Source organism: Cyrtonyx montezumae, unplaced genomic scaffold, assembly GCF_038088225.1.
Source record: "Cyrtonyx montezumae isolate F1298 unplaced genomic scaffold, pur_monq_1.0 scaffold_51, whole genome shotgun sequence".
Lineage (NCBI taxonomy): Eukaryota > Metazoa > Chordata > Aves > Galliformes > Odontophoridae > Cyrtonyx > Cyrtonyx montezumae.
This window is the reverse complement of record NW_027072058.1, coordinates 256,349-270,476: the sequence shown is the minus strand read 5'-3', so window position 1 is coordinate 270,476 and position 14,128 is coordinate 256,349. Positions and strand designations below refer to the sequence as shown.

Sequence of the window (14,128 nt, the reverse complement as noted above, 5' to 3'; positions counted from 1 at the left end):
ACAGCCCCGAGTGGGCGCACCCACGCGGGACCGAATCCCGCAGCCGCCCCCTCCGCGCGGCCCCGAGCCCCGCGAGCACTGCGGTGACACAGCGAAGGCCGATGCGGTACAAAGGGGAGCACAGAGCGCGGGGTGCGGGGCGGTGCGGGAGGAGGGGGGGGACGGAGAAAAGGGGGGGGGGAGGGGGGGGCAGCGGGGCAGGACCCGGCGGGCGGTGAGCGGAAGGGGAGGAGGACGGGGAGGAGCATCCAGGGCGGCCACCGCGGCAGCGGCTGAACTTTGCTCTTTCGCGGGAGGCGGGGAGAGCCCGGGGCGCGGGGAGCGGGTCCCGCCGACCCGGCTGCATGCGGCGGCGGCGGCGGGGCCCGTAGGAGGGGGGGGGGCCGGGCCGGGCCGGGTCGGGCTGGGGGGGGGGCCGGACCGGGGCAGCGCCGCCGCCTCCTTCCGTCCGTCCGTCCGTCCGTCCGTCCTCCCGGGGCCGCACGGAGCGGAGCGGCGGTTCCCGCATGCGGCGGAGCCCCGGGGGGATGCTCCGCGCCGCGCCCCGCTCCCGCCGCAAAGTTTGCGCGGAGCCCCCCCGCTGATCCTTTGGCAGCGAGGAGAAGGGAAGAGGGGGGGTGGGGTGGGGGGGGGGTGGGGGGGAGGATAACGAGACCCAAACGGCCGAACAACAGCAGCCAAAACAAAAAACAAAAAAACCAAAACCAAAAAAAAAAAACCCCGCTCCCTTCCCCCTTCCCCCCCCCCCCCCTTCCTCTTCTTAACCCCTCGGAGGGGGGGGGAAAAAAAAATAGAAAAAAAGAAACAAAAATATCCAACCGAAACCTAAACCGCCCCCACCCCCCACCCCCACCCCCCCCCACATTGGAAAACTTGCCGAACTCGCTCCGCTCCATGCGGCGCTGACCCGCAGCCATGGCCATGGTGGCCGGCGGGTGGGGAGAGCCCAACGGCGGCGGCGGAGCGGCGGAGGAGGCGGTGTCCCCCGCGGGTGGCGGCAGCGACGCGGAGCACGGCGAGGAGGAGCGGCCCGGAGCGGCGGTGGACTGCGTGGTGTGCGGGGACAAGTCCAGCGGGAAGCACTACGGCGTCTTCACCTGCGAGGGCTGCAAGAGCTTCTTCAAGCGCAGCATCCGCAGGAACCTCAGCTACACCTGCAGGTGGGTGGGGAGGGGGCGACCCCACGGGCGGCACGGACATGGCGGCAAGGGGGGATGGGGGGTGTAAGGGCGAGGGGGGGGCTGCCTGGTGGCCCCGGGGATGGCTGCCTGGTGGCCTTGGGGGCGGCCGCACGGTGGCTCTGCGGCGGTGGCCCCGGTGCCGCTCGCTGGATGCGTTGTGGCCGCCCCACTGCAGCAGTGCCCGTGGCCCCACTGCAGCACGAGGCCCCGCTGTCCCGCTGCCTGCAAGACCCCCCCCCCCCCACCTCCCTCTTTCCCCCCCCCCCACCCCGGGGCCCTGCCCTGCCCACCCCGACCCCTGCACCCGTGTCACCGCGGGGCCTCGTCCCCGCCCGGCTCCGCTCCCGTGTTCATTGCCCTTCCAGCGTGGATACCGCCGTGGCTCTGAGTCACTCCGCTCACAGCCGCGCTGCCCCGAGAGCATCGCAGCCCGGGGGTGGATTTACCCGGAGGTGTTGGGGTCGGGCACAGATCCTGCCCCGGCCCCACCAACTTCGGGGCTGCCACAACTCCGGAGCCGATGCCGGGTTCACGGCCACGCGCGGTGTGGGCTCCACGCAGCACAAAAACACACACACGCAAACACACACAGGAGCGTGGGCAGCTCCGCACTGCCCCCCACACGTGGGTAGCACCGGCCCTGACCTTGCGGGGGGGAGCGGAGCAGTGATGCTCCCGCGGTGCTGCCGTCCCCGCGTTGCGTTGCTCCGCTTCGGGTGCCCTACATTCCTCCTCCCCCGCGTGCAGCGGCCCTGATCCGGCAGTGCAGGGATGGAGGGATGCAGGGCGTGCATCCTCCCTGTGCTGCCTCAGTTTCCCCGGTGCTTCAGCAGGGTGAGCGGGCTCCGGATCATCAGGATGAGTTCTCGGGGGAGGGGGAACACGCATAGCTCGAGAGATACGGGGTCACAAAGACCCCAAATCGGAGCTCATCGGGGTAGGAGGGCTCTGTGCCCCTTGTGCTGTCGGGCACTGCCCTGTGCACCCCTAGATCCCCCCCCAGGGTAGATTCCCGGGGTGGGCTCCCCCCCAGGCCCAGGGCTGCAAGGAAAGCAGAGTTTCCCCCCAGGCAGTGCTATTGGAAGGGCAGGGTGCAATGCCCCCCCCCCACAGAGCACTGCTTTGTGGAAGGAGTCGAAACCAACGCTGCTCTCATTTGAATGTTAAAAGTGAGTCGGAGCCGGCGTGCTTCTTGCACTAAATAATTACACGTTCTAATTACATAATTAGCACAGTGTTCGCGGGGCTGCATGCATCGGTGGGGCCGCGCTCTGTGCGGTGGCATTGGGGTCTGTGGTGCGGGGGGGGGGGGGGGGGGGGGGTGGTCTGGGGGGGTGGGCAGAGCTGCTGAGATGTCGCCGGGCACTGAGCTGTGCCGTGGTGCGTCCGCTCGGCGCAGCGGTGATGTTCGGGTGAATTAATGTGGGTCAGAGCTGTGTCAGAACGAGGATGGCCGTGTCGGGGCTCCCAGGCCACGCTGTGGCTCTGCCAATCCGTGCCTTCGTTTCCCCCCCCCCCCCCCCGTGGCCCTTTTTCTTCCCGGTTTTGGGGTGGGACACACGGGGACGGTGTCACCGTGCTCTGCTCGGGGTCTCCTGCAGATGGGGCCGTGAGTGCTGCGGTGCCTTTGGGACCTCTGGAAGCTGTCCCAGTCCTTCTATCTCTGCCCTTTTTCCACAGTCTCCACCCCAAAGACCGCTCTGTGGGGCTGATCCCACTGCAACCCCCCCCCCGCCCCCCAGGACCCGGCCCTCCAAGCAGCCTGGTCCCACAGCTCCATAGGAAATAGCTGGAATTCCTCCCATGGTCATGCCCCCCCCCCCAGGCTGCCCTGTGGGCCTGCATGGCTGCATCCCCATCCCACCTTCCCAAAGTCCCACGGCACCTTCCCAAAGTCCCACGGTTCCCAAAGTCCCACGGCACCTTCCCAAAGCTGCGGGCACAGCTGCAGATAGAGATTCTCAGCCCCTTCTGTTTGGAAATAGCTCCCGGGTGCTGTTACCATAGCATCTGCGTGCGGGTGAGTGAGTGTGTGTGTGTGTGTGTATGTGGGGGGGTACTGGGAGGAGGCTGCGGGGCCGTGCCCGGTGGCACCACGCTGCAAAGACCCCATTTCCTCCCCCCTTCCCCCACGTTTTCCCCACAGGTCCAACCGGGACTGCCAGATCGACCAACACCACCGCAACCAATGCCAGTACTGCCGCCTGAAGAAGTGCTTCCGCGTGGGGATGAGGAAGGAAGGTAACAGCAGCACACGTGGGGACAGCAGCCTTGTGCCCCCCACCCCACTGCAGACCCCCCCCCCTCTGCTGCCCCTATTTTCCTCCTGGGGCAGTAGAGCAGTTGGCATTGGGTGTGTGCATCCCTCCTGCAGCCCATTGGGTTCCTCCTGTCGGGGGATGGGTGTCCCTAAATCCAACCCCTTTCCCTATAGCCACGTGCAGTGGGGTTTAGTGCTGCTCAGAGCGGTGTCTGGTGTGGGTGTGGAGTGGGGGGAGCAGTTCCCTCCTTCCCGAGGAGCCGAGATGGCATTACTGCCACTTAGCATGATTTAGAGCTCTCATTTAAGTGGCCCGTGAGCAGCCCATAAATTAATTACTAGGGCCTGAGCAAATAGTGGGCACTAATAAGGAGGGGGGGGGGGTAAAAGATGGCCCTCCCTGCGTGCAATTAGGAAAGGGAGTGCCCTGAGGTTAACGACGCTGCCAAGATGGATGGTTTATTTGTGAATAAACGGGCACTGCCGTGCGGTGACCTTGGGCAGTGATTGCCAGCAGTGGGGCACGGCACGGTGTGGGGTTGGGCTCTGGCACTGCCCCAGATCCACTGCTGCCACGTGGGATGCTGGAGAGCTGCGAGCTGTCCCTGGGGCTGTGGGTGCTGGGGTGAGGGATGGGTCCCTGCACACCGTGGGGCTCCGGGGGGGTCCAGTGTATGGGGTTGTGGGGGGGTCCTGTAGGGATCCAAGGGGTATGTGAGGGTTGTAGGGGTCCAATGGGGATGCAGGGGGTCCTGTGAGGATGAATGGGGTCCGTGAGGGATGCAGGGGGGTCCATGAGGGATGCAGAGGGCTTGGTAGGGATGTACAGTGTCCATGAGGGATGCAGGGGGGGTCCAATGGATTTTCAGGAGGCTTTGTGGGGATGCAGGGGGTCCTGTAAGGATGCATGGGGTCCGTGAGGGATGCAGGGGGCTTTGTAGGGATGCACAGGGTCCATGAGGGAGGCAGAGGGTCCAGTGGGGACGCGGGGAGCTTTGTATGGCTGTTCCTGGAGCTGTGAGCACCCACGGGTGCCGGCTGCCAGACGCGCTCACGTCTGACCCCCTCTGCTCCCCCACAGCCGTGCAGCGGGGCCGCATCCCCCCCACGCACTCCAGCGCCAGCCCCACAGCCATGCCCAGCGGGGAATACTTCAACGGGCAGCCGGTGTCCGAGCTCATCTCTCAGCTGCTGCGGGCTGAGCCCTACCCCGCCGCCCGCTACGGCTCGCAGTACGCGCAGCAGGGCAGCGTGATGGGCATCGACAACATCTGCGAGCTGGCCGCCCGCCTGCTCTTCAGCACGGTGGAGTGGGCACGCAACATCCCCTTCTTCCCCGAGCTGCCGGTGTCGGATCAGGTGGCCCTGCTGCGGCTCAGCTGGAGCGAGCTCTTCGTGCTCAACGCGGCGCAGTCGGCGCTGCCGCTGCACATGGCCCCGCTGCTGGCGGCCGCCGGCTTCCACGCCTCCCCCATGTCACGCCTCCCCCATGTCGGCCGACCGCGTCGTCTCCTTCATGGATCAGATCCGCATCTTCCAGGATCAGGTGGAGAAGCTCAACCGGCTGCAGGTGGACTCGGCTGAGTACAGCTGCCTCAAAGCCATCGCGCTCTTCACGCCGGGTAGGTCGGCACAGCTGTCTGCGTCCCGTTGGGGTTTGGGTACCACGAGCGTCCCCTGAGCCCTACGTGCACCCCGCACAGCTGGGAGCTCTGCATCCCGTAGGGATATGGGCACTGTGAGCATCCCCTGAGCCCTACATCCACCCCACGCAGCTGGGAGCTCTGCATCCCGTAGGGATATGGGCACTGTGAGCATCCCCTGAGCCCTACATGCACCCCACGCAGCTGGGAGCTCTGCATCCCGTAGGGATATGGGATGATGAGCATTGTGAGGGGGCCCTGCGGGTACCACAGAGCCCTTTGCAGCCAGAACAATGTGATGGAGCATGGCTTGGGAAGGGGGTGGAGGGGGGGTCTCAGTCCCCAGGGACAGTGTGGGGTGTCCCTGCAAAGGGTGGGCCTGGGCTGGGGGTGGCTCAGCATCACACCCGGGTGCTGGTGGGGGAGATGGGCAGGGTGTCCAGGGGGGTATGGAGGGGTCCAATAGGGATGAAGGGTTTCTTATAGGCACACAGGGCTTTCGTAGGGATGTGGGGGTCCCACGGGGACACGGGGGTCTCAGTGAGGATGCGGGGGCTCTCCGGGATGCCAACTGTCCCGACAGCGACACAGGAGACCCCGCAGGGATGCAGGGGGAGAGCTCCCACGGGGATCTGAGGGGCACCCACAGGGCCGCAGCCCGCATCCCCCCCCTCCTAACCCCCTCCCCATCCCCCCAAACAGACGCCTGCGGCCTCTCGGACCCCGCTCACGTGGAGGGGCTGCAGGAGAAGGCTCAGGTGGCCCTGACGGAGTACGTGCGGTCTCAGTACCCATCGCAGCCGCAGCGTTTCGGGCGGCTCCTGCTGCGCCTGCCCGCCCTGCGCGCCGTGCCCGCCGCCCTCATCTCACAGCTCTTCTTCATGCGCCTGGTGGGGAAGACGCCCATCGAGACACTCATCAGGGACATGCTGCTGTCCGGGAGCACCTTCAACTGGCCCTACGGGACGGGGCAGTAGGGGCGGCGATGATCCCGGTGTGCCATGGGGACCCTGCAATGCCAAACCCCCCCTCCCTCCCACCCGTCTGAAGTGGGGGTGGGGGGGTCTGAACTGTGCCGGAGAAGGGGAGCCCTGAGAGCTGCACAGCCACGGCCCCATGCTCTGGATCCCAAAGGTACCGCTGCGGGCGGATGCCGGACTTTAGCTGGACCCCAGCACGCGTTGCTCTGCAGCCCCCAGCAGTGGTTCTGGCTCTGGGACTCCGCCCCTCCCCCACACACCCGAATTGAAGACGTTGGGATGGAGGGGATGGAGCACGCGGATGAGTGCCCCCCTTTGTGCCCCCCCCCCCCCGGGACACAGGACTGAAGCACCAACCCCAGAGCCAGAAGAATGCCCACCCCTCTCTTTTGGGGGAGCACAGGATGGTGGGGGGGGGTGGAAGAAGATGATGGGGATGGGGTGATGGGGCATCGTGCGGGGGGGGTGCAGTGAGAGGTCCCAGCCCCTGTGGCTCACTCCATCCGCGCTGCTTGCTTGGTGCTTGGCTCCTCCACAGATTTGGGGGCTGTGGAGGGGTGGGGGGGGATGTGGCCATCCTCTCACTACGCTCAATTCCCACGCTTCATTGCTAAGCCAGGACCTGACGTTGAGGGGTACAGGTGGTGGGGGGGGAACCAAAATCCGGGGTTTGGGTGGGGGGGTTGAATGGGGACAGGGATACCCCACATCCCATCGTCTCCCCCCCCCCCCCCCTCCCTGCCCCCCCCCCAGGTCCTTGCAGCGGGGCTCTGCGTCTCAGGGGTACGCACTGTGTGAGCAGTGCAGGGTCGGGTGGGGAGTGCTCATTTAGATTGATTCACCGAGGAAAAAAAACCCAACCCTATAATCCTTGTTCAATGATACTAAACCAATTAACAGACATCAATAAAGATGTTTCTTACAAGGCTGGGGGTGCTGCTGGATTGGGGGGGGGGGGAGGTGCTGCTCAGACCCCCATCCCCCTTCCCTGACCCCTCAGGGTGAAGCCCTTACAGTGCTGTGGGTTTGGGGGTCTCTGGGAGATGCTCTTCATCCCAAATGTTCCTCGTGAGGAATCAACGCCACCATGTGTGGCTGCAAAGGGATGGGGGGGGGGGGAAGGGATGTAGGGACACCTCTTCCCACCCCCCCCATAAGTTGGATGCAGGATGCTCAGGGGAGGACTGAGGGCAGGCAGCAGCCCAGGGCTCAGTGCAGTCGTCCCCCCCCCCCCCAAGTGCAGTGGTGGGGAGGGGGGGGAACAGCCCCACATAAATTTTGCTGTGGCCCCGCTTTAAAATCAATAGATACACTTCATTTATTATTATTTTAAAAAAATATTACACAGTTTCAGCCAGCTCCTTACAAAATGACCCCCCAAAGGCTTTGACCCCCCCAAAAAAAGCATCTGAACCCCCCCCCCCAAAAAGGCTCTGACTCCCCCCCACATCCCAAGGGATGCTCTCCCCACCTCGGGCTGTGTGCTCTGGGTACAGTTCTGGTACCCGCGGTGCTGGGGGGGGGGGCATGATGCTGCTGCAGACCACAGCCCTTACGAGAGGGGTGGGCCTTACACAGCCCCCCCCAACCCTGCCATAATCACAGCACGGGGTGGGGGGGGGGGGGGGCAGAAGCCCCCAGCACTCCCCCGATGCATTCACAGTGGATTTGAGGGGGGGGGGGGGTGTAACTGCTTTTGGAGGTGTGGATGTGTTTGGTTGTGGTTTTCTTTTTTTTTTAAAAAAAGGTACAAAACGCACAAAAGTCTGTGTGGTGGTGGGGGGGGGAGGGGTGGTGGCCCCCCCCCCCCCTCCTCCTGGCACCGGTTACCCCCGCACTTTGTCGTAGGCGTTCACCATGCGCTTGATGTGGAAGAGCTTGTTGCGCAGTGTCTTGCACTCCTGCTTCTTGCTCTGGTAGTCTGGGCTCTGTAGGGGAGGGGAGGGGTAAAAGTGAGGGGGGGGAGGGTGTCAAGGAGGTGGGGGTCAGTCCCATGCTTCGCTCTGGGGCTGTACGGCCCTGCACCGAGCCGACCCCATTGCACTCACCCGCTTCAGGTCTTTCAGCTGGTTGTACTCCTCTGCCACGTCCTGCAAAGGGAATGAGTACGGGGTGGGGGTTGTAAGCAGCAACCCCAAACCCGAGCAGCATCCCCAGGGCTCCCCAGCATCCCCGCAGCTACAGAGCCCCACGTGCCCTGCAGCCCCCAACCCACAGCTCCCTTGCGGTGGCCCCAAACCCACGCAGCAGCCCCAAAGCTCTAGAGCCCCGCTGGCGGCCCCACAGCCCCCCCCGGCCCCCACAGCCCCCCCAGGCCCCCACCTGGTACTGGGGGCTGTCCTCGGTGATGCTGTCGAGCCGCCGGCTGAGCTGGTTGAGGCGGTCGTTGACGCTGTCCATCTCAGCACAGAGCTGCTTGTAGCGCTTCAGGTCGGTGTCGAACTCCTGCTTGTAGCGCTGGCGGGCGCCGTCCGAGGTGATGGGGGGGTACAGGCTGCGGGCAGGGGGACGTGAGCCCCGTGGGGGTGGATGTGGGTGGGGGGGAACCCATACGATCCCCCCTTATAGGGGGTACAGGCGGTGGGACAGCATGGGGTGAGCACTATGGGGTGGGGAAGGGGGCACGGGACCCTCCTCGTGGAGGGTACAGGCTGTGGGAAGGGTCAGGTGAGCCCTGGGGGGGTGGGGGGGGACACCATAAGACCCTCCTCAAGGTGGGGTACGGGCTCCCCCACTCACCTGGCCCACTGCTCCTGGTCCCGGTCATCGCCGGACTCCACGGCTGTGGTGTAGTCGGTCTCGTACTGGGACTCATCCAGTTCGGGGTTACGGCGGCGGCGGCGGCCGCGGCGGGCGGGCGGTCTGCTGGGCTGATCCCTCCCCTTCTCCTCCTCCTCCTCCTCCTGTGCGGGGCTGGCACTGAGGGCACGGTCCGGCTGGTCCCTGCGGGGACAACGGGGCCATCAGCACGGCCCCATGGGGACGGGCACCCCCAGGACGTCAGGACCCCCCCCCCCCCCCAACTCACCCCCGGCTGCTGTAGGTGCCCGAGGGGTAGTACCCGGCGCTGGGGGGCACGTAGCTGTAGGGGGGGGCGGTGACGGGGCTGGTGGGCTTCTCAGAATAGGCGAGTGTGGCCGTCTCGTCCTGCACGCTGACCCCGTCCGCCACGTTCTTCACCTGCAGAAGGGATGGGAGCTCAGCGGGGGACGCGGGCACCGGGGGGGGGGGGACCCCGCAGCCCCCACTGCAACCCCAGGTGTCATCCCCCGCTCTGGGGCTCCTGGGAAGGATGTCCCCTCCCGCCCCCCCCCACTTTCCTTCCTGCCCTTTGTGGCTGTTTGTGCCGGATGTCGGCCCCAGCTGGGGGCCGGACGGTGGCTTTGGGGACGTCAGCTCGAGCTCCGGCCGGCACGGCCCCTTCCTCCTCCGTCCCCCTCCGTGGACGTAGACGTCGTTAAGCGATGCCCCCCCCCCGGGTGGGACCACCACCGTGTGCCACTTTGTGCCACAGCACCGGGACCGCAGCCCACCCCCACACCGAGGTCACCGCTTCACCCCAATCCACGCACACAGAACGGGGCGTCCTCGGGCTTGGGGGGGGTGGGGGTGGGGGGGTCACTGCCACGGGGCCCTGGGTGTGGGGTCTGCGCCCCAACCGCCCCGATCCCCACGGAGCAGGAAACGCCGGGGAGGGACGTGGAACCAAAATAAATAAACCCAAACAAAAGGGTTTTCGCAAACACTGCGTGCCCGGGGACGGAGGGCTGCAGAACCTGCAGGGTCCCAACACCCCACAGCCGTCCCTATGGGGCTGGGAACGGGCGGGTGGGTCCGGGCCCTGGTACGGCCGTGTGTCACAGCCACGGCGCGGAGTTAATCATTGACGAGACCGAAACCGAGCGGTGCCCGCGGCCGCTGCGGGACGGGCCGAGCGCTGCTGGCCCCCGCCCCATCTGATCCGGCCCTGTTTGTCTTTAGGCACAGAGAAAGGGGAACGACAACAATAAAAAGAAAGGGCGGTGGGGACGGAGCTCAGCCCCACAACCGCAGCGATAACAGCGGCGGTGAACACCGCAAACACCGCGGTTTGAGGAGGGAGGAGGCACCGGGCACAGCCGGGGGGGCACACACAGCCCCGAGTCCTGACAGTTCAGGGCAGGAGGACGTTCCCATTGCCCCCCTCCCACCCCCCCCCCACGCTCACCCACTCCTCCACGTCGGGCCCCTCGTGCACCACGGGCGCTCGGTCCCAGTAGATGTTGGCTTTGCCGTAGCGCCAGATCTTGCTGCGCGTCTTCTGGGCGAAGAAGCAGATGAGGCAGAGCAGGATAACGATGAGGAACCCGCAGACGGCGGCCACGGCCTGGAAGGGCAGGGAGGGGGCGGCTGAGGGGAGGGGGGGGGAGGCTGCAGTCACCCAACCCCCCGTGTGGGGCTGAATGGAGCCGCTCCCCCCCCCCCCACCCCCCACAAACACCCGTGGGTCGGACGGGGACCGCCTCGCTTCGGAGCAGCCCTGGGATTCGCAGGGCAGAAGGTCGGGGTTTTCTCACGGGGACAAAGATGGGCACCCCAACACCGCAGCTCCACGTGCCCACCGGGGCTGAGCTCTACCCCCTCCCCCCCCCTACCCCCCCCCAATCCCAGCACAGCGCTGCTGCGCTCAGGGCACAGGAATGCAGCACGGCCAGCCCAGCTGCCACGAACCGGCAGCACCGGTCCCACCCCAGCAAGGCGCAGGAACCCCGCACCGGCCCCAGCCGAAACCGGGGCCGTGCAGAACCCGCTGCCTTCTGCCCCACTGACCCCACCGGCACGGCACAGCCCCGCTTCCCCTCCCCGACAGCTTGCTCAAACGCTTTTACGAGCTTGGAGACCAAAGTACCCGGGAGCAGGTTTGTGTTGGGGCACAGCCCGTCCCCTCCCCGAAACTCCTCCGCTCCGATGGCCGCGTAGTGTCAGCCCCCTCCCCTCCACCCAATGTGACAGCACTGCAGATGGGGACACCTCGTCCCGCAGCAGCCCAAGGGCAGGACACGCTCTCCCCCTTCATCCTCGCTCCGCCTCCGAGCAATGGTGTTTTTTTCACCCCAAAATCAGGGCCCGGCCGTCACCGGGATGGGGCTCCCGCTCACCTCCTGCGGGTCCACGGTGCAGTAGTGGTAGATGTACTGGTTGAGGTAGGTGCTGCCGTAGGCCTGGCTGCACATGGCCAGCAAGGGGCTGTAGTAATAGCTGCTGGACATCTGTGCCTGCGGGTTGACGCCCATGATGTAGACGATGGAGGCGATGAGCATGACGAAGGCCAGTACGGCGCTCAGCACCAGCACGGCCAGGTAGAAGCGGCGCGATCGCGTGGTCCCCGACTTGCTGAGCGCGGCCACCAGCAGCCCCAGCTGGGCCAGGAAGCACAGCACGGCCATGGCGATCATGAAACCGTTGGCCGTGCGCTGGTTCACCCCTCCGTAGTAACTCCCGTAGCCGTAGCCGTAGCTCAGCCCGCTGCCGTAGAAACCGGACCCATAGAACCCCCCCAGCCCGGTACCGTAGGCCCCCCCCAGGCCGTATCCGTAGTCCCAGGCCAGGGTGGAGGCGACGCAGGCAAAGATGGCGATGCACAAGGCCAGGACCCCCCCCTGAAGCCCCCGCACCACTCCGGGAGGTGATGTCCACTTGTAGAAGTGCTGCGGGGTGTCCTCCATGTAGTAGGAGCCCGGCGGCGGCGGAGACCCGTAGCCGTAATCACCCGTGGGGGGGCCGTACCCCGTGGGGGGGCCGTACCCCGTGGGGGGGCCGTCGTAGGACTTCTTGCTGAACATGATGGCCCTGCGGGGGGAGAAGGAAGGACGGAGAGGTGGCACCGCCGGCTGTCGCTGTCCGTGTGTGTGCAGAGGGGACTTTGGTCGCCGTCACCGCCGCACGTCCGCGTGCCCGACGCGTCACCGCCGCTCGTGGGGAAACTGAGGCACGGTTCGGGGCGGGGAAGGACGGAAAGGGGGGGTGGGGAATCGCGGCGACGCGTGGCCCTGCCCGCTCGGACCCGTTGCGGATGGGGTGGTCTCTTTAAAAGGAGAAAAGCGTTCACCCCACAGGGAGCGCCGACCCCCGGAGAAGATGAGAAGCGGAGCAGTGCTGCGGGTTCGCTGCCGGCACCGCAATTCCCTGCCCGGGATCTCCCCCCTCCCCGCAGTGATTCCCCCCTCCCCTGCACACTGGACGACAACGCCGGGCGGGGGGGGGGCAACACGACCCCCCCCCCCCCAATCCAGCTCCACAAAGGCACAACACCACGAGCACAGCACAACACTACGCACTGCCCCCCCCCTCCCCCCCCCCCCGGCGCCGAGCAGGTGCAGAGTAAGGAAACCTGAACCCCGCGGGGTAACCCGAGCGGAAGGCGGGGTTGGGGTGGGGGGGCGGGGGTCGCGGTGTCCGAGCTCAGCCCGAGGAAAGGGCGCGATGCCCCTCACCCCAAACAGCGGCGGTCCCCGTCCCCGAGTGGGGCCGCACCTCCCCCGCCCCGCGCATCCTCAGAGCACCCCCTCTCCCCCCCCCAAGAACGGGGCACGGCCGTACCGAGGGTCCGACCCTTCCCGCAGCACCGGGCACGGTCCCGTCCCGATCGCGGCACCGACGCGCTCGTAGTAGCTCCGGTCCCGGAGCCTCACCGGAGGACACGGGGAAGTGGGAGGGGGCGAGCTCGGTGTGTGCCCCCACCCGAGATCCCCTCGACGCGGGTCCCCCCCCGGTGCCGCCCCCCACCCGCTCCACGCAGCGCTCCGGTACCAGCGGAGACCCCGCTCCGACGGACGGAGCCCCTCGGAAGGACCCCCGGCGGACCCCCCCCCCGCCGCTACGAGACCCGCGCTCTCCCCCCGGTTCCGGTACCGGTTCCGGTGCCCCGTACCGCCACGCAGCCCTTCACCTGCCCGCACCTCCGCCGCTTTGTTCACCTTAAAATGGCAGCCGGGAGCGCTGCGGGACCGGCCCGGCCCCGGTTTCCGCCTCCGGGGGGAGCCCCGAGGGCGGCCCCGCCGCTGCCGTCCGCCCCCACCGCGGGGAGGGGGAGCGGGGGCTGCGGGAGGGGGGCTGCGTTACGCTCAGCGCGGAGGGGGTGTGGAGGGGGGGGGTTGGGGGGAGGGGGCTGGGGATGGATCGTTTGGGGAACCGGGGGTCCCCCACAAAACCATAACACACCGGGGGACAGGAGCTTCCCCAGGGCGCTGGGTGCCCCCCACCCACCGCGGGGAACCCCAGGATGCATCGATCCCCCCACGGAAACATCACCGGATTTTATTATGAACTGCTCCGACCCCTCTGCGCTGCACCTGCTGAGCCCCGGGGGCTTCAGAGCCACCAGAGACCCCCCCCCCCCTCAGGAGCCCCACATTTGCCCCCCACGCCCGGGTGGGCGCGATGCCACGGGTGGGCAGGGGGTGCCCGTGGTGCAGCACTGAGCCCCACGGTGTCCCCCAGGGGTTCAGGGGGTCCGCATCCATCGTTCCCCGCTCAGAAGAGGACGGCGCTGCCGCGGTCACCGCTGCGGTCGTAGTCGCGGATCTGCGCCTTAATGTGCGTCAGCTTCTCCTTCAGGTAGAGGCAGCGCTGCCGCTTCGCCACGAAGGCCGAATCCTGAGAGCGGGACACAGCGAGCTGACAACCCACCGCCCCCTTCCCCCACCCCCCCCGTCTTCCCCCACCCCCCCTCCTCCCGCAGCACCCATGTCCACGCGGCCCCAAGCGCACGGGACCAAGTGCAAAATCCTTCCCAGACCCCTCTTCTTCCCCGGGAACTCCGAGCAGACGCGGGCCGCCCCCTCCTCATCCCTCGGGGCAGAAAATTGGCTCAGCGTGACATCCCCCACCTCACCCTCCCCTTTCCCCCCCCCCCCCCCCCCTTTCCACTGCGCACCCCAACCCCGAGCCGAGCCCCGGCTAACTCATCACACACCCACCGTCCCCGCGTGCCGCTGCTGGTGGGGGTGGCCCACGGCGGCCCCGCCCCGCCCCCCCCGCAGCTCTCCCCGCAGCTCCCGGTACTCGGCGTGGAGGTCCACGAAC

General features: G+C 67.1%; 2 protein-coding genes across 4 annotated transcripts; one reads left to right on the top strand and one right to left on the bottom strand.

Moving 5' to 3' along the window:
* Positions 1 to 847: 847 nt before the first annotated feature.
* NR2F6 (nuclear receptor subfamily 2 group F member 6) lies at positions 848 to 6,120 on the top strand. The gene is given in 5 exon segments (XM_065748688.1): positions 848 to 1,160; positions 3,328 to 3,422; positions 4,523 to 4,917; positions 4,919 to 5,063; positions 5,787 to 6,120. Coding segments are annotated over 5 exon segments (1,155 nt in total). The 5' UTR covers positions 848 to 915; the 3' UTR covers positions 6,062 to 6,120.
* Positions 6,121 to 7,509: 1,389 nt separating this feature from the next.
* Positions 7,510 to 13,037, bottom strand: OCLN (occludin). 3 transcript variants are annotated; one of them, XM_065748856.1, is made up of 8 exons: positions 13,003 to 13,037; positions 11,203 to 11,893; positions 10,272 to 10,430; positions 9,093 to 9,244; positions 8,804 to 9,007; positions 8,387 to 8,558; positions 8,113 to 8,154; positions 7,510 to 7,992 (listed from the first exon to the last, which is right to left on the bottom strand). In XM_065748856.1, the coding sequence occupies exons 2-8, from the start codon at positions 11,884 to 11,886 to the stop codon at positions 7,891 to 7,893; spliced, it is 1,515 nt and encodes a 504-aa protein (XP_065604928.1). In that variant the 5' UTR covers positions 11,887 to 11,893; positions 13,003 to 13,037; the 3' UTR covers positions 7,510 to 7,890. The 3 variants fall into 3 exon arrangements, with proteins under 3 accessions (XP_065604928.1, XP_065604926.1, XP_065604925.1); XM_065748854.1 differs by having other exon boundaries at positions 12,975 to 13,027; XM_065748853.1 differs by having other exon boundaries at positions 12,956 to 13,017.
* Between the last annotated feature and the right edge of the window lie 1,091 nt (positions 13,038 to 14,128).